A 24,613-nucleotide genomic window follows, 5' to 3' on the forward strand; every position below is an offset into this window, starting at 1 on the left:
CGTACGTGACCGGTTCAGAAGTCTTCATTTATCAATGCGCATGTCACCTATCTACATATAACATATCATAATATACGCGATATGCTATAATATATATTATTATTATAGATGGATAGATAGCCACCGCCTTACGCACAATCAGTCGTGCCACAATAACCGATGGCGTATTTCATATTAATATATATTATTTATTATTATTACATCAACATAATAATATATAATAGGCACCTGCCTGGTATATTATTATACATTTATACGCCTATTATATGGTACGGCGATATAGGTAGGTATGATGTGGTATGTGGTATCGTATTATTATTAGGTACGGCGCGGTCATAAAATACAATATAATATGTATATATCTTTGCTCCAGAGCGCCACAGAACACACAACAAAAACCCACATTATATAAACAATGCGTGGTACCTATATACAGGGTGATCCGTTTATCAATATTTTTTCCGGACTCGGGTAGACGGTAAATCACGCGGTGGCCCTTTCTGTTTTGATATATATTAGTATTATATACTATATGACTTAATGTCCACAATCTACATAAAATGTTATACAATAATATGCGAAACCCGTGTAAGAATTGTGTGTACATAACTTTATGAAAATTGAAGGCACTTCAGCGGGGTTTAACCTTCAGGTGAAATTCTATACTGACTCTGTCTGGTTAGAACTCCGCCAATTCACTTCGCATTCGTAAAACCCTGAATTTTTTTGATTTTCGCGATCAACCGGATGCAAACGCATGCGTGAGGAGAGGTTAGGTACCATAATTTACAACACAAACCTTTACGTAATGTGATAAAATAGAGAAAACGAAAAGCGACGTACGAGATAACAACAAAGTACATATTTCTTGGGTATTTAAACTATTTATACTGATCAATTTAAATAAAAAAATCGTATAGGTTATATTTTAAGCGTCGGTAAGTGACAACGGTATTATTGTTATTTTTTTTTTGGCTTATGGTTGAAACTCGACGTACCTGCAGATGATGCAGTCGCATCGGTGGTGGAAACTCCTGCGGTGTATAATATAGTATTATAATAATATATATTATACACGTTATATGTACGGCGTGCGAAATCGACAAGATCATCGGCCGAATCCACAGCAGTATGTATATACAGGCGGACCTTTAGTGAGTGGAATTATGCACTGGACGGAATCGAAATCGCACTTGATATTATAAGTATAACATATATATGTATGTCAGACGCGGCGCCACGACAATATAATTATGTGTAACGTACGGTTAGTGTTCCGACTCACGAGTGTATAGGTATTAACCAGCTGTTACCGGGTCGCTGATATACGTAACCCGACAATATACGACGACGACCACGGGTGTAGATACCACACGTACGGTATATAATATAATAATAGTAACAACAATATACGATGACCGGACGACTCGTCTACCTCCGCCAGTCTCATCCTTTCCCCCCTTTCCATCAATGCACTGATTCAAAGGCCAATGGAAAAATAATTGCGCGGCGGTGACTCATATTGCGTTTGCTCGCGGTTATTACTCTAATTGCTCCGACGGATGCGCCGCGTTATTTTGTCGACACGACCGTATGTATATTGTATTTAATGACAACAATAATGACGATATTCTTCTGGGCGGCCCCGAAAACAGTCGACCGCTGCAGTGATGTATTATTATGTAATACGTTTTGATAAACCTTATTACCATGTAGGTACCATGGTAGTAATGCATTACTATCAGAGGGTCGGGATAATGGAGATTGTCCGTCTGTATTAATATACGATATTATACATTTAAACATATTTTAAGCCTAGATGCATATCCACCGCATAGGTATATTCAAGCATTTTTCTATATTATATAATATATAGCAACGCACTACTGCTGGCTGAAAATATAATATTATAATTTAAGATAGATACGTTTAACCAATGTATTAGTACAGTATTTTTTTAATTTCATAACTGAATATTTATAATGGTTTTTTTTTTGGGGGGGGGAGGAGGTTTGATATTTTTTTTAGGAATGGCTTAACCCTCATTAAATAATAAATATCCTCCCTGATTGCGTCTGTTCATTGTACAAACCACTCACTATATTCGCTGCAACACAAAACGCAAATTATGTAGGTACCTACTTAAAATTATTTGGGTATAAAAATCTTATTGAATCGTGAAGAAGAGTCGTGATCGTGAAGAGTGCATTCAGAAATGCATAATATAAGTATACGTGATGTAGTTATTGTAATTATATAGGGGTACCATTTGATTGTCGTGTATAATCGCAGTTTTACCGGAAACGTATAGGTACTTATTAATGTATGATACATAATCGTAATACGGATTTTTCGCTACAATTAGTAAGTATTATTTTAATATAATAATATGTATTAGGTAGGTGAGGTATTATAGGTGTACATCTGTTGTTTTTATGTTCTTTTAATTAAAATAAACCATACTAGAGTACTAGTCAATTATTGTTGATTGAACATTAAATTATTAACATTTAAAAGACATTCAGAAAAACACATCGTAACGCACGAGTCTAATATAGAGGGCTAGCTGGTAAACGGGGTGAATTTTTCGGTAAAAACTATTTTATTGGACAAATAAATATTAAGGTAGATTTTTATATAAAATATGAAAAACATTTTTAAAATACATCACATTTCTTTGAGCGGGTGGAGAGGGGGGGGATAGAATTGAGTAAGTTCTTATTTTAACCTATTTTTATACCGTTTGATGTCTGATATTCTCCTAGCCACAAAAATATAATATGTAAAAACTTTATTTTATGAACCATAGACAATTTATAAGATGTTGATAGATTAATATTAAAATTACTATAATTTTCAAATTAACTTTATCTTAGCACCAAACTCATTTTACAAATCTATTATCCTTAGATCACAAAGTTAAATAACTCAAAACTACTCGTTGGAAATTTTTTGGTAAAAAAAAAATGGGGACATAGAGCCATGTTTGGTGAAAATTCCGGTATAATAATGTATACACGGGTGGTACATTTCCAGCGAGTTCGAAGTGTTTGCAGTTACATAATATTGTTCCGCGGAAGTCACTCTGCAGCGCCACTGCGGCAGAAAAAATAATTTACACGACCACCTGCTGAATACACATAGAAAAAATGAATTGACACGTGCAAACGATAAAACGACCTACCTACGAAGTGGTATGGTATCAACCGTACCTCGTGTCTCATCTTAATTATTTTAGGTATTATTAAACTCGCTCCAAGAACGAATCACGATTTCGGAACGAATATAAAAATATTATATACTACTAATTTACATTATAATATATTATTTGCGCGCATTTTAACCGTCGTCGCGACGAGGAACATAATATATTGTAATAATATATCGTATTAGAATACGCAAATCGATAACCGTGTGGAGTGTAGAGATTTGGACTCGGATCAAGTTCGAGCGCGTCAGCACATGTAAGAGCATTATAAATAATATTTAGCCGTCTCGGGGGGAAATCAATTTTAAATGTTTACGTAAAATTTACCTTGGGATCGATGTACACGGCGCATATAATATAATAATATAATATATCTCCGTCTCAGTATACGCGCGTAGATAATAATATTATAAGTATATAATATTAATAATACCCTACCTGTGTGGTATAGCCACGTTATACATTATAATATTATTATGATATATCATATGTGCACACTCGCGTGGCTGTATATATATTCCTGTTTGGCGACGCCATTATATTATTATTATTATACAGCAGAGTGTCAAGGACGCGTGCGAAAAAGTGCGCCGCCGCCGGTGCGATTTATCATTTTGAACGTATATCACATAATAATATGAGAGAGCCGTCACTGAGGCGGTTGTGATGATACTTCCGCGGTGGCTTTATACTCGCCACCGAAAAACGAATTGCAGCAATATTACATAGGTATTGTATGATAATAAAAATATATTTTTTTCTCCGGAGTAGGTCTCCCGAACCTTTCAACGGGAACGTGACAAAAGTTATCTATTTTAATATTATAATATTATATACATGACTACTGTACCACCGCTGCACCGGCGTCTTGCAGAGGTCATAGCATTATTATTATTGTGATGAGCGACATTACAATATTGGGCGCACTATACGTAAACCGTGTCCGGCCAAATAATGTGGTGTTCCATAAAAAATATATTATCCGAATTGTTTGATATAGGTACCTAATTTTGATAACATTCTCGTTGGGTCTTCGCGATATAATAATGTACATCGTATTGTAAATTATAGGTAAAATCTAGGGTACCTACGACCTATACGATTTTACCGCGGTGACAGTGAAAATAATAATATGTTATTTGTACGACATGTCAGCGGTGTAGTGTTCCGTGTGCAGCGATCTAAACGCACATTATTTAGCGGCTATTATATTATTACGATATTTTAACAAAAAGTTATAACGATATATTATCATTATTACGTGTTTATTGTACATAATATTATGTTCCTAGGTTAATATACGATACTCGCAGAGTTCTTTCTATATTTATTATAACGATTAAAATCTTAAGAAAAAAAATGTATTATAATACCTATAATATACTAACCGTCAGCCACGGTCAAAATCATTAATTTCCGTCTACTTACATATTATTATATGTAGTGTGTGTGTGCCGCGGCTGCTCGTTCGCGAACGTTTTAATATTGCAATGTGTGTTTTATCATTTGCAGCGACTCGTGCTCGATTGATAAAAATTAAAAACTAACGCATATACAGGTACACGGCAATGTTGAATTTTTTTTTTTATAAATTATACGATAGGTATAACATAGCATATTATTTTTTGTGAATTCTTCTATTTCTGACCGCTAAAAGAAAATAATATTTCGCGAGCGTAACACATTTTATATTTTCAAATATTATTAGCAACATTGCATTATCTATGAGAAGATAAATCGCGTATAGAGCGCATGAATCACTATAGTTATTTCAAAATAGGCCTCTGGGCAACATTACGGCTTGTCGTTTATATATTATATTATATTATACTGTCACGATTATAGAAGAAAAAAAAAACCGAAGATGGCAGTAAAACATAATATAGGTTTGTCTATTATTCTAATATCATTATATTGAATATATTGTGTACGCCAGCACGTCACTATAATGTATTAATGTCACTGCCTATAACTATATAATATTATTACGACAACGGTTTTAAAATCTAAAAGTCTGTATTGTGTTGTACGCTTTTATCCGACGTGTGCGCGTGGACTATGATAATGATAATTATTATTACAATAACTTTGTATAATGTGCACAAAGTTATTTTATTTTAAACCAAAAGTGCATAATATAATATGACAGTTATTGGCTTCAATATAATATTATTTTGTATTACAACATTACGAGATTTATACCCATGTGATGTTTCTACACGTAGCTACATAGTTTATACGTTCTTATCGGTTCAAGTATTATACACCTTATAACATATATATGACGAATTAAAATTAATTTTGTATTTTAGTGACAGACGTCTACGTGAGCATCAGAATACTAATCATAACATACATACAGGGAACATATAATATTATTATGTACTTTATAGGTATAAGTGCTTGTATATCGCGACAGAATATGATTTATTGAAAATTAAAATACATAGGTACCTATTGCTTAACGACAAAAAATTGAATGTCCTATAAATAATACCTACCAAAGAAGTTTACTTAGGTATGGAACTTTTTTAATAATCCTATTAGAAAAATTGGTGTGATGATATCTTTAAATATAATAGGTACATATATATATATATATATATTATATTCAAGTTCATGCACATACGGCTTCTGAGGTGTAATGTCCTATATGGTTTTATTGAATTAATTCTGTTGAACATTTTTCAATAATTACATACCTATTAAATTTTTTTTTTTTAATTGATTTTCCCGCCATAAATTGATTTTAAAACTTTATGGAAACAATAGTTGGAGTATTTTACTCGACTAAAATATCATAACACGCTGGCTGCTCAAAAAATTATTTGGACTCAAACGGGCATTGATATACTGTATAGTACCTGTACTAATTTACTAAGGAACACACGAATCACTGAGTGCCGGCAACTTTAAGAGTACATATTATAATACTGCAGTTCTAGTAACACACGATTATAAATTAGGAGAATTTTGTTATTAGCTATATATTATATAAGCAAAATTTTTTATTTCGAGGCTATTCAGTTAAAAATTCCATAGTTATATTTAGATTTAATATCCAATTAATTTTATCTGAAGAGAATTATGTTAATTTATTATGTGTCGTATTTTATTTATTATAATTTGTTGAAACGTACTTTTTCTTTCTACACGGATTGAAGATATTATTTAAAATACTTTAATGTACTTGAAATTTGTAAAAATATCCATTTGACCTTATATCAGGTTTATGCGTGATTCACACATATTTTTTTGATAAATACATGCGAACACAAATGCGAAAATCTCCTGTTTAAACGATCAACTGGTTATTAGTCCTGCCCAACTCGTTTTTTTACATGAGAATTTATATGGGGTACTCTATTATAGTCTCTACCCGTTTACCAATGATAATATAATATTATATTATAATATATCGGCAAATCGAAACCGTTGTTAACGATGCACACAAAGTATATTATGGCGCCGAAGTGTTCTAGAGAAATTTTTAGTTACGGTTATACTTAGAACTGGTTACACATTATATTATTGCTACTAATAAATTGCAAAGTAAAACCGTTTAATATAATATTAATATCATGTGTGTTTAAATTTCATAATTATTATGCGCAGGAGAAACAAAATATAATAATTCTAAGTATTCAACGGACGCCTGACTCGTGTTAACAAAATATTAACAAATCACACACGTTAAATTTATTATACACGCGGACCTATGAACACAGTGGTTACGAAATAATAAATCGAAGCTTTGAAACACGCGCGGTTACCATATCATTAATAATAATAATATTATATACCTAGGTATTGCTTATAACTTACAAGTTTTAACATGACTACCTGAACTAAGTTTTCTGGCCGTCACATGGTTTTATCTCACACACGAGACTTTGTACGCCACAGGTCGTCAAAGTCTCTCGGTCACTACTCGGGTACGATACCAATATAAAACCTCATACAGACGTTGTACCACGCGGTTTTTCTAATACTATTTTTACACGCGTTTTCGATACCTAGGTTAGGTATATTCCACGGCGCTCGATTATCCAGTACCACAAAAAATAAAAATACAATATATAATATTATTCGTTATATTTTTACACTACGTTATTACTCAATATCTCAAAATCATATTCGTTATAATATTATTATTATATTAAATATTATCGGGTTCTAACCTGGTTCTGTGCCGGCGGCGGCATCGGGAGATCGTTTTGGCGGGAAACATGAGTCGTCCAATTGCTTGAACACGCCCTGGTCCATTGCTAGCCGGTTCTAGCGGCTGCGGCTGTCGGGTAGCGCGCGAGCACGATGTGTCGGTGGCGTTTGGTCGTCGTCGCACGTAGCGTACAACGCGATAAACGAGCTGTGTACCGCGACGGTCGGTCAGGTCATCGCGCGCGGTTATGCGATACGATAGCGCCCCGGCCGGTAACTACTAACTGATGCTCACTAACTCGTGTCCGCGGCCGCCGTCGACGACGATTGCGGTGGTGGCAGTGGCAGTGGCGGCGGCCGCGCGAGTCGCCCTTTTTACGGCACGCGCGCGCGCGCTCTTCACCGCGCTAAACCGGGTGGTGGTAACGGCTGCACGCGATGATAATAATAATAAGAAAAAAAAAATATTAATATTAATAATAATAATATTGTTAATTTTTTATTATTAATATTATGCGTGTCCGACCACTTCTTCGCCCTATAATACGCCTGCACCGCCGTGGTCTTCGTTCGGCGATCTGTCGTCGTTGGGCCGAGCGAGCGGGGAGAGCGACCGACCGACCGCGTTTGGGTCAAAGTCGCGTGGCGTTCGTTTCAATGTCACCGCCGCCGCGTTCTTCCGTCGGTTACTCGCACTCTACCGCGCGCCGGTTCCTCCGCCGGTCACTCGCGGCGGTACGAAATAATATCTCTATTATTTCCATCTGTTTTTATAACTCCGACCGCCGACTGGTTATCGCGACATTTATTGTGACGCGATATAATTATATGCAGATTGTACCTACGACACACGATTATTTCGATTATTCTTTCACATAATATTTTGTTTTGTAGGTATGTCCGTTTGTTCGATCTTCCAAATCTGCTGGCGCAATCATCGCGTTCAACGGTTTTACAGGGCTGTATTTAGGAGTTTGTCACTTGGAGACAACAAACAAAATAAAAAAAATGTATTGGTTTTAAAAAGCATTAGAAAATAAAATGAACTTGATGTTTTTTGAACAAAAATTTTATTTATCTTCCTAGATTTTGTCTAAAAAATTCATTGATTATATATTTATATCCTAGGTATCATAACTATTGCAGATGGTGATGAGTATATTAATACGATTAACAACAATTAAATAATTGTTAATATGGTTAAGACGTGATAGGTATATGCGTATGGAATCGTAATTCGTATAAATTCAAATTGTGGTAACAAATTAAAAAAATTACAAAATATAGTGTAACGGTAGGAAAAAAGTCAGTCACTTGTATACCTGCTATAATTATAGTACAACAATAAAAGTAAAAAAAAAAATTTGCCATCACATAATCAGCAGACAAAAATCACAGTGCTATAGGTAAGATGATTTAAAAAGACACTACCTACCTAGACAAACGATGCACCATGAAATTGTCAACAGAATACACAGCTCTAAATAATTTAGCACTCGTGTACATTCTAATATTGTTTTTCCAACAAAATGGTTTTGCGCCAACCAAAACCAAAGTGCTAGGAATTGTTGTAAATTCGGTGATTTTCACAGTAGGAGAAGATTATAACGTTTTTAAAAATTCAATAATTCAATTCATTAAATTTTAATAATTTATTTAAAAACACGAGAAACCTAAACTTTTGAAATTATCAGAAATAAATGATTTGATCTAACCGAGAATTTCCACACTTAGCGTATAAGATAATATTATATTCTCATCAATTTCTAAATGAAAATTAGTCCACGAATTTCTCGATTTGAGACATTTGTATTTGCCATTTGATGGAGTTAAAACTATGTTCCAGGTGGTGGAAATAATAAAGATTTACATTTGTATTCTATGGAATGAATTTGCTCACAGGTAGATATTGATTAAAATTTCAGGGTGGGCTAACATTATTAATAACAATGTGAGCGAGAAGTTTCAATTCCATATACAATTAAAAAGTTATCTGATTTTTTTTTGAGGGGGGGACTGATGAGATATCAGGGGGCGTTGCACCCCAAGCCTACCAATTTTCACCTATGAATAGGCCACCAGTGCTTAAGGATCAAAATTAATTTTAATCGTAAACACACTGAACCCTCGATAATTAGAATCATATTATGTTTCCGTTTATTTGCTTGCACCAAAGAATTTTAAACGATCTATAATGGAATTCACTATAACAATTGTTAATGGACACGTGTCTGTAAATTACAATTAAATAGGTACATTATTTATAAATGTGCACCAATCGACCACTGTGTTACTCTTTCAAATTTAATTTTTCACATAGGAAGTACTTAACGAAATATGTGTACATTCAGTACAGTAGTATAATGCTAAAAACTCACTAAATGGTCATCGATTTCTATTGATCTTGGAGTCCCCTGATTTGAGACATTATGATTAATTGAGATTAAATGCATGTTCTAAATGGTGGAAAAAATAAACGATTTAAATTTTTAATTCTATTGGAAAAATAGGTCACCAGCGTTTAATGATCAAAATTCATTTAGAAAACACATGGAACCCTTGATAATTAGAATTATATTATGTTTCATTTTATTTTATTTTCTAACACTAAAGAATTTTCATCGATTGCTAATGGCTTTCATTATTGCAATCGTTAATCGGCATGTGTGACTCATAAATTACACATTTTTTCAAAATATTGAACTACTATATACCTATAGGATATAATATTAAAAATATATTTTATAAATGTGCCCAATAAAATATTTTACTCCCGAGCCGTCACTGTGTGACTCTGTAAATTACTACGATGGCTTTGATGGCTGTGATGGCTGTACGAGTCAGGTTGAAAATTGTAAACGAGAGCTATCAAAATATCGATAACTAAATTCAATAGTTTTTGATAACTTATTGAAAAATACAAAAAAACTTAAAATTTTTTAAATTTACAAAGAAAAATGATTTGATTTAAAACTAAAAATTGCAAACGTTTAAGCGTATATAATATTCTCGTCTATTTTTCTATGAAAATTTGGTGGTTTTAGTGCAACTATTGTTTTTACAGTATATTCATTCACCCACCCTGAAGTTTACACACTAAAAATTACGGATGAGTAACGTTTTCTTAAGCGTTTTCAACTCTAGGTCTTGATATATTATGGCCTCAATAAGTTTACGATGTATTTCAAATATGTATAGTTGTTTTCTATTTATTGTGTTTAGGATAGGCTCTGATTACTAATAGTGTAACGTACTCTACCAAGGTTCCAACAATTACAATTTTTTTTACACATAAGTATATAGTAGGTAGGTATACACAAGGGGCGATTTATTTAACACGGTCAACTCTTCTTACATGCTTAAATCGTGCATTTATTGAATTCTGTTTTTTTTTTATCATTATCCACGGACGGCACCACTATTTCCACAAGGTTTAACTTGAATATTTTTTTCAAACCTATGCAGACACGTAGTCCCACGTTATAAATTAATATGTTTAAATACAATAACCGAAGCGAAGATAATCCACAGTAATAATATCCTCATATAATATTATACATCAATAATAAGTAGGTGATAATAGGTAAGTATTCAGACAATCGTCATATCGACTTCTCGATTGTTTAATTTAGATTTTACAAATTTATCTAGGGATAATGATATAATATTGTGATATTATGTAAATAAAATTAATTCTAAACAACTTGGCTAATACAAATATAAAAACAAAATAAACTTATATAGGCTCATACAAAACTCTTCCAGCTGGTATCGTGCCACATTGTAAAAGTTTGCGACTATTGTTAATATACGCTCGTGGATGGCGATACGAAAATTACATGACAGACTACCTATGTGAAAAAGGCTAAAGACGACCGCGTTATTCAAGTATTGACTGACTGAAGCAACCATATCGCCGTTACCCGAAAGCGAGTTACCGCGTATAGACACGTTTGTCTTTGAATGATCGATGTTATACCAGGTTATGTTATATGTCCACATTGTTGTATCATAGCATTCATACCACTAGGCACTAACCATAATTACCAATGAGAATATAATAAAATGATGACTTGTTGTAACTTGTAAACCACGAATTAACATCAACGATCATTGATCAATCAAAACACTCGCCTCAAACATGGTTTTAATAAACGCAGCGACGGACTTCAGACTTATACTCAACATCGGGTAACCGTGATATTGTTTGATGGTCTCGAGAGGACGTCACACTCGCAATAGTGTTGTATTTGTCTTATACCGACGTACATATTATGTACAATTACAGAAATTTAAAGTTCAGCTAATCTAATTTTTTGTTATTATACTTGTTAGTTTTCTTTAAAAGTTGTTATTTTCAATCTGTTTAGTAATATTATTTATTGGTACCTACATATGGGTGATTTTACTTGGACGTTGTGTGTTCAGGTGTGTATACGATATATTAATTCACGGTACAATCGTTTATTTATTTAGCAAAATATGGAGCTAACAAAATTAATGTTTTTATTATTATTACAACCCTCCCCGTAAAAAAAATTTACGCACGTCACTGCTGTAATATTAAAGTGAGTTGACCAATTATCAAACTTAAATGTGTATCTTTGTTTGTAGTTTAGACAATAAATTTTTCACAACTTGCTTTAAAATTGAAATATTGTAAAAACTGACATATACAAACACAGAAAATATTCTTATACTTACATGTGGTTTAAATATAATAGATCAACATTATTAGAAAATTGCATCTTCTCGAGGCATTATAGGTTAATTAATCACTGTATACCAAATGAAATTCCCATAGTGGTAAACAAGAACAACGTATTAAAAAACTATTCACAAAATGTTAACTGAAACCAAAAAAAAAGTCATTAAACGTTCACAAATCTGAATCCACAATCAAAATATTTTAAAAACTTTTCTTAAAACCAAAACTAAAAATTAAAATCGTACACTTTAAAAAAAATGAAATGTATATCAGCCCTTTTGTCAAGTTTAGTGCAGTCCAATGAAATTCTAGAAGATCTATTATAGTAGGATGAAATAATAGATTCTATAAGCTACAATCCACGGTCACAAATTATTTCTACATGTACTTCATAGTTCATACATACGTTGGTAATAAATGATTCGTTTTTTAAAGATTTTTTCTATTTTTATTGCTAACTCAGTAATAATTTATTCAAATTGTTTAGACCTCTGAATCTATCTCTAAATCTATCAAAATTGTAAAAACAATTTACAAGTACCAAAATTTGAAACTTGTGGGTTATGGTAGCCTTTTTGTTCGCAATATCGGTAGATCGATTGGTGTCGAGATATGTGATTACCATACGTAGGTATACTTACTACCAGCTATAGTGTACAATTTAAAGCAAACTCTCAATACACTCTAAAATCACTTCTTGACCGGTATTATACGTAATTTCCAAGTTTTAAATTAAATTTAAACGATTTATTTCTCGGAAAAATACTAGGTAAGTAATTTAACTAGTTTAGCCTTAAGCAAGTTGAGAGAAAATATTATAATTTTATACGTTATCAGAATGTTTGTTGTAGTACTATTAAAAGATAAATAGATAGCATAAAGCATTATCCTAGTGCATCAACCTCATATTATACTATTGCCTTTTTTGATTTTGTAGTAATTAAAGTAATTAATTTTTATACTGCACGTTTACCACCTACCATTATAGTATAAGGATCTAAAAATAAATTAGGCAAATATTATTTCTATAGCGCGAGTATAAAATAAAATATCTTACCTTCATTATCACAAGAGTCAATATTTTCAACTCTTTCCATTGCAATCTCACTGTACATTTCACCATCAGCCGATGGCCCAGCTTGATCGTCGGAGACAATCATCTGTTGCGATATTTCGATATGAGAGGTGGTTAAATATCTAAAATATAATAATATATTAGAAAAATATAAAATATGAAGTAATTTTTTAATATTGAAGATATAATTATTTAAATACTTATGAGATATGATGAATATTTTTCATATGAGTAGTATGTAGCTGTACATTTATCACACGGATGCGGAATGATGTCATACGAACAGCGTTTTGCGGTGACAGCAGACGTGCACTTTTTATTTTTTCAAATTATTTAAGTAAGACCCTGTATAGATAATTGAATGTATACCTACAATCATATAAACTACATGTAAATTGTAATGGAATAAAACTATAATTTATTAAAATAATTTTGACAGAATTAAATAGTGAAAACGAAGCAAATGCAAAATATGTGTACATTAGTATAAGACTAAAAACACACTAAATAATTATCGATTCCTATTGAGCCAGGAGTCTCCTGATTTGAGACATTTGTATTTGGAGGTTAAACCCACGTTCCAATAGTGGTGGAAATAATAATTAACGATTTACATTTGAAATTCTATGGGAGAAATTGGGACCGGCGCTTAATGATCAAAATTAGTTTTTAAAACACGGAACCCTCGATAGTTATAATTATATTATGTTTCCGTTTATTTTCTAACACTAAAGAATTTTCGTCGATTGCTAATGGCTTTCATTATAACAATCGTTGATCGATAATCGATATGTGTGACTCATAAATTACACATTTTTTAAAAAATAGTTAACTTCCTATTATAGAATATAATACTAAATATATATTTCATAAACGGGCACCACTAATTATTTTACTCACAAGCCGCCACTGTGTAAGTTAGACTCTGTAAGTTACTATCATCAATAGCTGTGGGAGTCGGGGCGAAAGCTATCAAAAGTTCGATAAATCAATTCACTAATTTTTAATTTAAAATTATATCATTAAACTCAAGTTTAATACAATTCATTGTACATTGATCCACTTGTAACCTACTGTACAGCAGAGCGATATCCACTTACCCGCTTTTTTTTATTATTTCTATAAATTAATAATTATGATACTATTATAGTCGTACTGTTATTATATAAAAAAAACTAATGTGGTATGTGCCAGTTAAAAACAAAATTATCATGAGGAGGGATACGTACCCATATCACATTCTGTATCACCTACTTATACTCACTTACGCCACTGATAAGCAGAAAATGAATCCGAAGAAAATGCGTTTATTTCTCTCAGTGAATATTTTTTTCTTTTTAATAATGTAACCAATTTTTTTTACTTTAAAAATCAAAAAAAATAATAATAATAAAAAATAATTTTACAACTGTAAATATTTTTAAAAATGGTGTTCTGCAATAATATTTTACTATTTTAAATATGATTTGATAATTATTATTAAGTTCAAGATGATTGTTGAAACTGAATTATAATTCTATCATTATTATAATAATTGTTATGATACACTTTGAAATCGGACCTCATTCTTTCGTATAATTTATCTTATATAATACATAAACATGGGAGTACGTTATTAACATTCAATGGTACAATAATTTATTAGCACAATAATAATATAATTAATATAGTTATTTAATAGTGTATACCTACGATAAAATTATTGTAAAATGTATAAATTGATAATGTTCTTTGGTATATTATGGTTATAAAAATTGAATTTACTTATTTATACTCATCGTAGGAATCATACAATTTTGTATTTTTTAGTTGTACACATAATATGAATTATATAATATACATAATATTGTACATTATATGCCCGCGTGGATTACGTTCGCTTATATAAGATAGGTACGTTTTCAAGTACTTATTGATAATGCTACATTCTTACGATTTTTTGTGTCTTATTTATAGAATAATTAACACGTGCAAATCATCTAAATGCTTATGATAAACTTATTTATAACTATATTGTTTAAACAGAATGTGCAAACAAATAAAATATACCTATTTATATTTTATTTCCACTTACGAATTGATTGCATTGCAAGCGTTGTATCAGAATTACATTTATATATATATATATATCTACAATTTTACAATAACTATTAAATATTTTTTTGATTTTTATGAAATATTTTGCTTTATTTTTTGGGAACATAAATATGGAGCATTAAATTACAATCTTGATAACGTCGATTTATAATTGTATATGTTAATAAATTATATTTTTTTATAATTTTATTTTTCTCTAATTGTTTAACATTTCAACGTTCATAAATCAGAATTTCATTTTATTCGATGTTTGGTAGTAATGCAATATTAGTAGACTTACAAACGTATAAAATAAAAATGTTTGGCAAATAATTAGCATTATTTCATACCAAAGATAAATAAATTAATACCTATTAAAGAGTTACTCGAGGTCATGAGACGAAAAGTCCTTTTGAGATCAATTGACATTAGCGCAACACAATATTAATTTTGTATTTTATAAAGTTGTGATGGTTTAGAAATTATATAATATCATTATCTTCTTGATTTTGTGAAGTGTGGTTAAAAAATCAAAAGCATTTATAAAATTAATTTTCTACTCATCGGATTTAAAAAAAAAAAAATAATAAAAAATAGCGTACCTACTCAATATAATTTAAGCTTATTAATGATGCTATAGAATTATCACTATAATATCAAAGTTAAGCATATTAATACTCAGGAGATTATAACATATAAGTCTTTTTAGTTTTTATATGATCTGAACAATGTAGGATAGTGATGGTAAAGAAACAAACAGTGATTTGCGTATTTAAAAATGCACGATAGTATAATAAGTACCTAATAATTATTATGACTAATAATTTCGTTGCACCTTGCACCATATACCAATTAAATGTTTAAGTATAATTTCGCAAGTAAAAAAAACTAGCAGAAAAATCTGTTGTTGTACTCAACGGTTTATCATGTCATTAAATATTATTTTTATTTAAACGCAGAGAGTAACATGTTTTTGGGCTTTGCTTGTATAGTCGTATATATATTACACCTAACTATATTATAACTGTGACGATCTCCATTATTTCAAAACTATCCTCGACCAATTAATAATAACATAATATTAACTAACTCATTTATAATGATATTGTTTTGCTTAGGGCTGATCGAAGAGTAATAGTTATTGGTCAGAAGGTAGTTACCGTAGTTACCGTAGTGACCGAGGATAGTTAGGTATATTAAAAATTCGGCGTTGCTTCGACCGGACATTTATATCAGGTCGAGGAGGAAAAAATAAGTCTTACGTCGAAATTAATATCACGCCTATCGGCTATTCCCGCGAGAGTATGAGATAAAAACAACGCAATTTCCATTGGAGGCCAACATCGTCGAACTGTTCGTCATTACCGAACAATGGACCGTTATCGCGAAACTCCTCGACAGCTAATCGGCTGCTGAGTTCAGTGACATATTATGTTTGTATTGTATATGTGTAGGACAAAACCACATATTGATATCGCACAAAGACAAAAAAATCATTTTAAATCGCCGTTTATTTCTGTGGTCGTTAATTAGTCGTTATTTAAATAATAATTATAATTTTGTGTTTTTATTTGTCCGATCGGGTATCGGACTATACACGCGACACAAGTCATGTACTCCTCCCGTGTTTCAGCAACCACATATCAATTTTATTATAAACGTTACGTAAAATAGCGATTTATCGGTGTTGTACCTATTCGCCGCAGTACTTGGAATTTTTTATCCTGTTTTTTTTTTTTTTTAACACTTATTCCGATGGTAATTTATTACAGAGAATATTGTGCCGGCAAATCGAAGTGGTTGTATACACTTGTACCAACCACGGGGAACATCGGTGAAGCTCGTAGTTCGTGGAAAATCACAATATTATAATATTTTGTATAATATTGTATATTAATAACCAGTTTTCTAGTGTCGAAATTTTTAATATCGAAATCGGTCTGCCGCGTTCTGCTGCGTTCGCCGCCGTCCTTCTAAACGACAAAATATATTTTATTATATTATTTTGTAAATGGTACATCCTTGCATAAGCCCGTAATTCTGAGACACATTTGTTAAACAATCTGCGAGTGTGCCCATTGATTGTCATCATAAGATACACGAAGGTAGGTACGTACCTATATAATTAGTTTAACGATGACTTTATACCTTGAATAGAATTTTTTTTCTCAATATTATGACGAGATCCGTTTAGCCGATCGTTTTAAAATGTTAGAGAGTATACGCGGATACACAGCAGAATCTTTATATTATGACAATAAATCGAGATCAATCGGACGCGATTTATTTTTAATGCGCTTTCTTCCAGAGGTGTGTTCATGGTGGGGGAAAAGAGACTTTGACTTTCCTCTCAAGTTGGCATTATTGTAAACGCAACAGATTTAAACACAAAAGTTAGTCATACTTTTATTTAGATTATGAACTTCAAGAGGATTATACTTTTATAATGCTCATTTCTCTGTAGACACGTCTTGCTGTGAGAATAAAAAGGTTCTAAAAATGTTCAAGTAGCACATGTTGATTGGTAAATGGTAATCTTGTATTTTTTTGTATTTTTAAAAAGTTATATTTCTATTTTCTCATGTTCATACATCATAAGATAAAGGTGTTAAACTATCTCCGTAAAAAAATGGACATCGAAGAAATCCCGGCCAGAATGCGATGATTTATTAACAATTTCTGATTTCAATTATGCATAATATAATATAATAATTAATAATACATCATCGTAACACTATTCGGCGACGTGGTGAGCGAAACCAGGCAATATTACCCAGCAACTATACACCTGATTTCTGCATCCCGACCGGCTCCTTTTTTTTCTGTTTACAAGGTCTTAGCCCCACCCCATGTGAAATTCCTGGCTACACCACCGTCGATCTGCAAAAGTAATTACTTATACTGCCTACCGGATTCACTATTAACTTAACACGAAACCTCTTATTCAGTTTCCGGATCAGCTGCTTGGATATCGTTTAAATAAATAATAATAAATTGCCATTTTATGCGATTTAATCAATATTAATAGGATGGTTTTTGTAATAAAACGTTTTCCGCGCTTGACAGTTGTAAATAATTATCGTCATTCCGTCGTATAATACGTATAATATCATGTTCATGCGTCGAAAAAATCGGGAAAAAAAATTATTTCTTTTTTTTATCATAATACGTTTTTCGATAATATTATCGTATGCGCGCAGTCTTAAAGAAATCCGAAACTGCTTGTTAAATACTTATTTCAATTTTATTATACTATAATATGTATACATTTTCACACTAGAATAAATTTATAGTTTACTATCATACAGTGTGTAATAATATTTTATTTTTAAATCACCAGACTGTATACATTATTGTCGATTATTAATACTATATTATTTTTTTCTTTACAACCAATGGTACCTATATTAATTATGTATAGGTATTCATGTCGAATATTATATCGTATAATAGGTACCTACGTCGGGCTACGTACATAATATATAATAATGTTATGCGTGTCCGTCCGACTTGACGTGAAACGCTCTGTATGCATCAGATGCACGTTGACCGCCACGTAATTGTTGACAAATGTCCCAACAACATTGGTGTGTGTGTGTGTTTAGTACCTTGTCCACAACTTGTCGGCGTGAAATGACAACACAATCCTCCTTGAACGTCAAAACCAGGCACATAATATAATAATAATAATATAATCAATAGTAATATTTTACGATTATATTGATATTATCATGATAGACGACGATAAATATGCGTGACCTATTACAACCATCCATAGCCCATAGGCAACAATGATAGGGCTCAAGCGCTCACCCACTCCCAATGAAAAATATTTTAATTCCCTTTCAAAAATATTTCAGAAAGAAATGAAAATATGTATACAACATTAAAGTTGTTGAAACCATAATATTGCAGCAGTACATAGGAGAATATAATATAACTATCTATTCTCTATATACCTACACTAATGATAATATAAATCATAATTTACATACCAATCACTATCTTTGACTTTTGAGTTTCGTTTTATTTGCCTTTAAACAGGCTACATCAGTACATCAGTATGGCACTGAAGATTTAAAAGTTAATATCAATACGTTTTTAAGTTGTATGCATTATTCTATTATACTTTATGTATAAGTATTATAAATAACTTGATAAAGGCCATAATGATTGTTATAATATAGGTAAGTATTGTATTTATTCAAAACAACAAACGTACAGCATAAATTATATTAGGTAGGTATTTAATTTTTTTCTAAATCAAAATATGTGTGTAGTGATCCTAATAATATGTAGTAATACTAATCCGAGGATATTATTTTTATAATTCCCTGTTATTTCTATGATCTAAAATCTGCATATTGAACTCTTGAACTCCAGACTCCTCCCCCTAATTTGCACATTTGTGCGCTATCTACTGTATAATGTGATGTTAGGAGAGGTACGAACCATGGTATAAAATCTTACGAGGGACTATAAAGTTGTACATAGTATTATTAACTGGCTCGTAACGCGATAATGATAAAAAAAAAATCAATCGATCCGAACGAGGAAAATCTGAATTTGCGCGTAACAGCAGCAGCAGTCGTTTTCCTTGAACCCAAAACGATTTCTAGTGCTATTTTCGCATTTACGAAACGTTAAAACGTCGGCATGTGCGCGCGCCTATAAATTGTATCCTATATAGGCACCTCTTCTATACGTTGTTATATTAGAAACACCCAGATTATAATACTTACTCATATTATAATATTATACAATAATCGGAGTTTTGTTTTCACCACATAAATCGGCCCGATAAATTGAGAAACAAATCGATTTACATACGCACCATTATACTACACGCACAATAAATATACAAAGCGATTCACCGGGCATTCCTTCCACCCTTTTTTACTTTAAATTATTCAGCAGATGATTGTTTTGAAATTGATGAGGTCGGAAGTCGGACGAGTAGTTTCTTACTTGTTAATCTTCATATAAATACTAAGCATAATATTATAGTTTATTAGAGTTATAGCCTGGGCGCCCCCGACTACTGTTTTAACGAATAATTAAATAGATGTAGTATGTACATGTAATATTAATTATTTAGTCATGTTCTTATTAGTTAATGATTGGATAATTATAACAAACTGTAAAATTATAATAGTTTAAATAAAGTTTGCCTTCTATATAATAATTTTGAAATCAATTAAAAAGCTAACAATACAAAACCTTCATGTTTTATCGAATCTCTTATCTAACTTTTTTCTGAAATTCAAACAAATAACTATTACACAATATTATATTATATTACGTTATGGGTTTAAGCCTATCATATCCTTTGTACATTGTTCATTGTTTAATAATTCGAATGACACTCGTTCGAATTTTTATTTATACATCATAAAATGTTTTTTTTTAAATAGCAAAAAAGGATGGTTATTATTTGAAAAACAGAAGCTTGTATCACCACAGGACACTCATCAAATGGTACAAAAGATCTCAAGTATTCAAAAATATGACCCCCCCCCCCCCAAAAAAAAAAAAGTACCTATATATTTAACAATTCCAAAATTACAATTTTGAATAATGAATGCATAATGCAAAGAAAAAAAGGGTGGAGGCGATCGTGCTTGGTGATCATAATAAATATATATATATTATATAGGTATTATTATGGATAATATTACGTATGGATATTATACGCGAGTACCGTCCAATAATATGATAATAACATATGACGGTGGCGGACGACCGACGGGCGATTTGCACGCGCGCGTAACCTTTATCGCGCGACGACCGTGTACTTTTCCCGACGAGTTTGTGTCGTTCGCGCAAGGTCGCGGGCGATTTCATTGAAAAACATCGCCGTTTGTTCGCGGACGAGACGGGTAATGTGTATCGCACGCCCGTCGACCGGTTGCAGAGCCGCGGTCCGATACGAAACGTTACGGATTTTTTTTTATAACTTTTTTGTGTCCATCATCATCATTCCCCGCGAGTCCTTGCGGGCTCCTCGGGACTTCCGTCGCAGCATCCGGTCGTCGACCGCCCGAAAAACCGTTTGTGTCTCGGCCGCCACGTGTGTACAACACCATATTATTATTTTAACTTGTAAAATGTTACATATGACGGTGCACATTGTACGAACAATATTTATGATATTATATCAAATATCAAATATGGTCCGAGACCGATCACGAGTCCCGACAGCCCACAAGACTCCGTTCGATGCCTACAAACATATTATATACAATAATAATAAAATGTCAATAAATTACACGAACGTCATAATATACAAAATGTAACATGATAATATAATATATTTCATAATATCATCTACTGTAGCTGCAGTGGTCGTGTGCAACATGATGGCATATTTTATTTTATATTGAGCTTCATCGTCATAGACGTCATATACAAACGATGGTGATTATGATAATCACCATCGTGATATCAGATAGACGATCGTATCATTAGTTCGGTAGTAGTTATTATTATTTCGTTCGGGCACTAAATCACACGATTTATATTTTATACCTATTTGCTTAGCGCTGTATACCTATATTACTTAGTACTTACCTACTGGCTACTACACTCCTATCTGTGCAATTATTATACGCTTATTTGTATAGTGTTTCGGTGTTTGAAAATCGACGTGGGATTTGCATATAATTTGCAATCTATATTTTATATAGAGATATTTTCGTGTTTTCGGCTAGCTCTAGACAATACTGCATCAAAAACCACTTTAAAAACATTTTAAAGTTTCACTTATGTCTATACGCCAGTCGTCAGTGCATAATCTGATTGATTGACAAGAGATTTAAATAAAATGCAGAATGACAAATTATAATTCTTAGAGCATAAAATGTATACCATTATAATATGATATATACTTTATATAATTATACATTTATTATACCCGCAACTTATAATAACTGGAGTATACACGCAAAACCTTATCTTAGTTGGACATGCCAAGTAGCTGATATCAGGTTAGTATCAGCTCTGTAGCGTATAAAGCTTAAAGATGTTACAGAACTTGATATCTGATGGAACACTAAATAGTTGAAGATGTAAAGTTGGACACCTAGGGATTACTAAGATATCCAATTTGTATTTATAAGTTATATCTCGATTTAGTTACTTAGTATATATTATAGTACATAATATGTATAGTTATTGTTGATAATGTTGAACACACCTCGCGAGACATTGAAATATTAGTACCTAAAAGCTACACCTGGTGCGAATCACGTATTGATTTGTTAGTTATATAAGTTTGTAATATCACAATCCATAATTATAACTTATAAGGGGATCTGTAAGACTACTGTTTACTAATGTGAAAACGATTTTAAAAATCTTAAAAAATAAAAACTATCTGAATATTTAAATTATTGCTGAAATTAATACCATTTGGTCAGCTCATTAAAAAATAGTATTATAAATTTGTAAAATGTATAATGTTCAAACAAGTGTAGGCACATATAATGGCACTAAACAGGTTACTAATTGTAATCGTTCATATATTTAAAAATATTCCCATTAATCAAGTATGTATCTCAAATATTCATGAAAATATTATAATGAAATCATACAGAAAGTATTTTGAAGTCCCATCTGGTACACGTTCAAATAATATTATTTAAATCAGATGTATATTGCTGCATAATGCAATGATGCTCTATGTTTACATCATACCGTGTATTAGGCGCATATACTGATAAGTCTCATAGTCTGGGCTTATAAATTTAAAATAATTAATTTATGTGTGGTCTAACTGTAAGTTGACAATGAGTGTACCTACCCGGCGTGTACTATTTATTTATATTTTATAGTAAACATAATGAGTACCTATGTAAAATCTAATAATACATTATTTACAATGTAAATTTAAATTTAAAGTGATGTCTGTAACTGGTAGAATGCAGGAAATTAAAAAATTATTATACTTCTATATCGTTTAAATAATTAAATATATTACATATTGAAGAATGAAGACCTAGGTTGATTTGTACGTTATAATATGAACTTTTAAAATTGTTGGGAATAAAACGTATTTGAATTTTGAATATAAAGTATGAGCAGATAATACTGACCTAATTTTAGCTTACCTAATGGCTACTAATAATATAGATGACAAACCACAACATTATTTAATATTATATACCTATTGGAATTTAAAACAAACCGATTCGATATACTTATTGTTGGCATACACACTCATTCACATAGTTTACATAAACAACATACATTGAACCTGTTTGAACTTTAAATATTAAACATTTTCAATTTTAATTCGTCTGATTTTATTTTACATACTTAATAAAGACTTTTTTTAATCGATTTTTATTTTGATAATAATTAAAAATATGAATAAATAATCCTTGTAAGCCGACATAACACAACGTTAATAGTATTCAATAATTTTTAATTTAAATATTAAAATTAATATTGGTAGGTCAAACAATAACATAAAAATAATATTTCATACATCGACACAAAGAGGCACGATTCGGAAATAATTCTGTTTAACATAATTATAATTTTGTTCTTTAGCCTTCAATTTAATCAACTGAGTCCTTCACGGTAGTGGATATTCTTTATAGATAAGAGCATTTAGTGTAAAATACTAAACTATGACAAATTTCATATTAAAAAAAATATCAAAGTTTAACAAGAAGGATATATTATTATCATGCATATTACATTATTATACCGTATATGCAGTGAACGGAAGTCAGTCAATATATTAATATGTGAAAAGCTAAAAATTATTAAAATCTGAATCAATTAAAAACTTTCAATTAGGCATACAAATTGTTTTATAAAAATAATGCAACAATGCTATTTTACTATATGTAGTTAAATATAGGTATTGTATATTATATAATAATGTGTGTTGAACACGATTGGGAGGAGGTGGACAATTTCGGGGCCTGTGCTAAAATTACAATGTTTCATAATATTATATTGTAATAAATTATTTCAAAAATGAAAATAAATCAAAACTAATATGCATGGTTCGCCTATATCATGTGTTTATATTTTTAGACATAACTGCATAATATTATAGGTAGGAACAGTTTATGGGCATTTTAATGATATAACGCAAAAAAACGACCCCATGTGTCGATTGAAATTTCGAAAAGAGAAATAAAACAGCATAACTAGCTGCAACAAATGTATATAAATATATAAATTATTAACTTGCGGCATCCATGGTCTAAAAATAATCGGCCGGTTTTACATATTATTACGAAAACGAATACGCGTATCCAGCTATACCATAACGCATATAGTGTAAAATAAATCTTACTACTTTCATCGGCGAATAGTTACATAAAAAACAGCTATTTTTAATGCTGCATAATTATAATGTAGAGATGCA

At 31.3% G+C, this 24,613-nt stretch overlaps 1 protein-coding gene and 1 long non-coding RNA gene across 3 annotated transcripts in view; both read right to left on the reverse strand.

The window, feature by feature from the left end:
• Positions 1–7,698, reverse strand: part of LOC132940318 (facilitated trehalose transporter Tret1-2 homolog) — a 78,063-nt gene extending 70,365 nt beyond the window's left edge. Inside the window, exon 1 of one of the 2 annotated variants that reach the window (XM_061007840.1) lies at positions 7,390–7,698. In XM_061007840.1, coding sequence (XP_060863823.1) covers positions 7,390–7,474 — 85 coding nt within the window. In that variant the 5' untranslated portion in view covers positions 7,475–7,698. Of the gene's footprint in view, positions 1–998; positions 1,236–7,389 lie in introns of those variants that run through there. The other variant, XM_061007843.1, reaches the window with a different exon arrangement.
• Positions 7,699–13,148: 5,450 nt separating this feature from the next.
• Positions 13,149–20,179, reverse strand: LOC132941865 (uncharacterized). Its single transcript, XR_009664198.1, has 4 exons — positions 19,971–20,179; positions 18,704–18,878; positions 13,353–13,521; positions 13,149–13,274 (listed from the first exon to the last, which is right to left on the reverse strand). It is a non-coding gene; the product is annotated as an uncharacterized LOC132941865 (long non-coding RNA).
• Between the last annotated feature and the right edge of the window lie 4,434 nt (positions 20,180–24,613).

Source organism: Metopolophium dirhodum, chromosome 3, assembly GCF_019925205.1.
Source record: "Metopolophium dirhodum isolate CAU chromosome 3, ASM1992520v1, whole genome shotgun sequence".
Taxonomy (NCBI): domain Eukaryota; kingdom Metazoa; phylum Arthropoda; class Insecta; order Hemiptera; family Aphididae; genus Metopolophium; species Metopolophium dirhodum.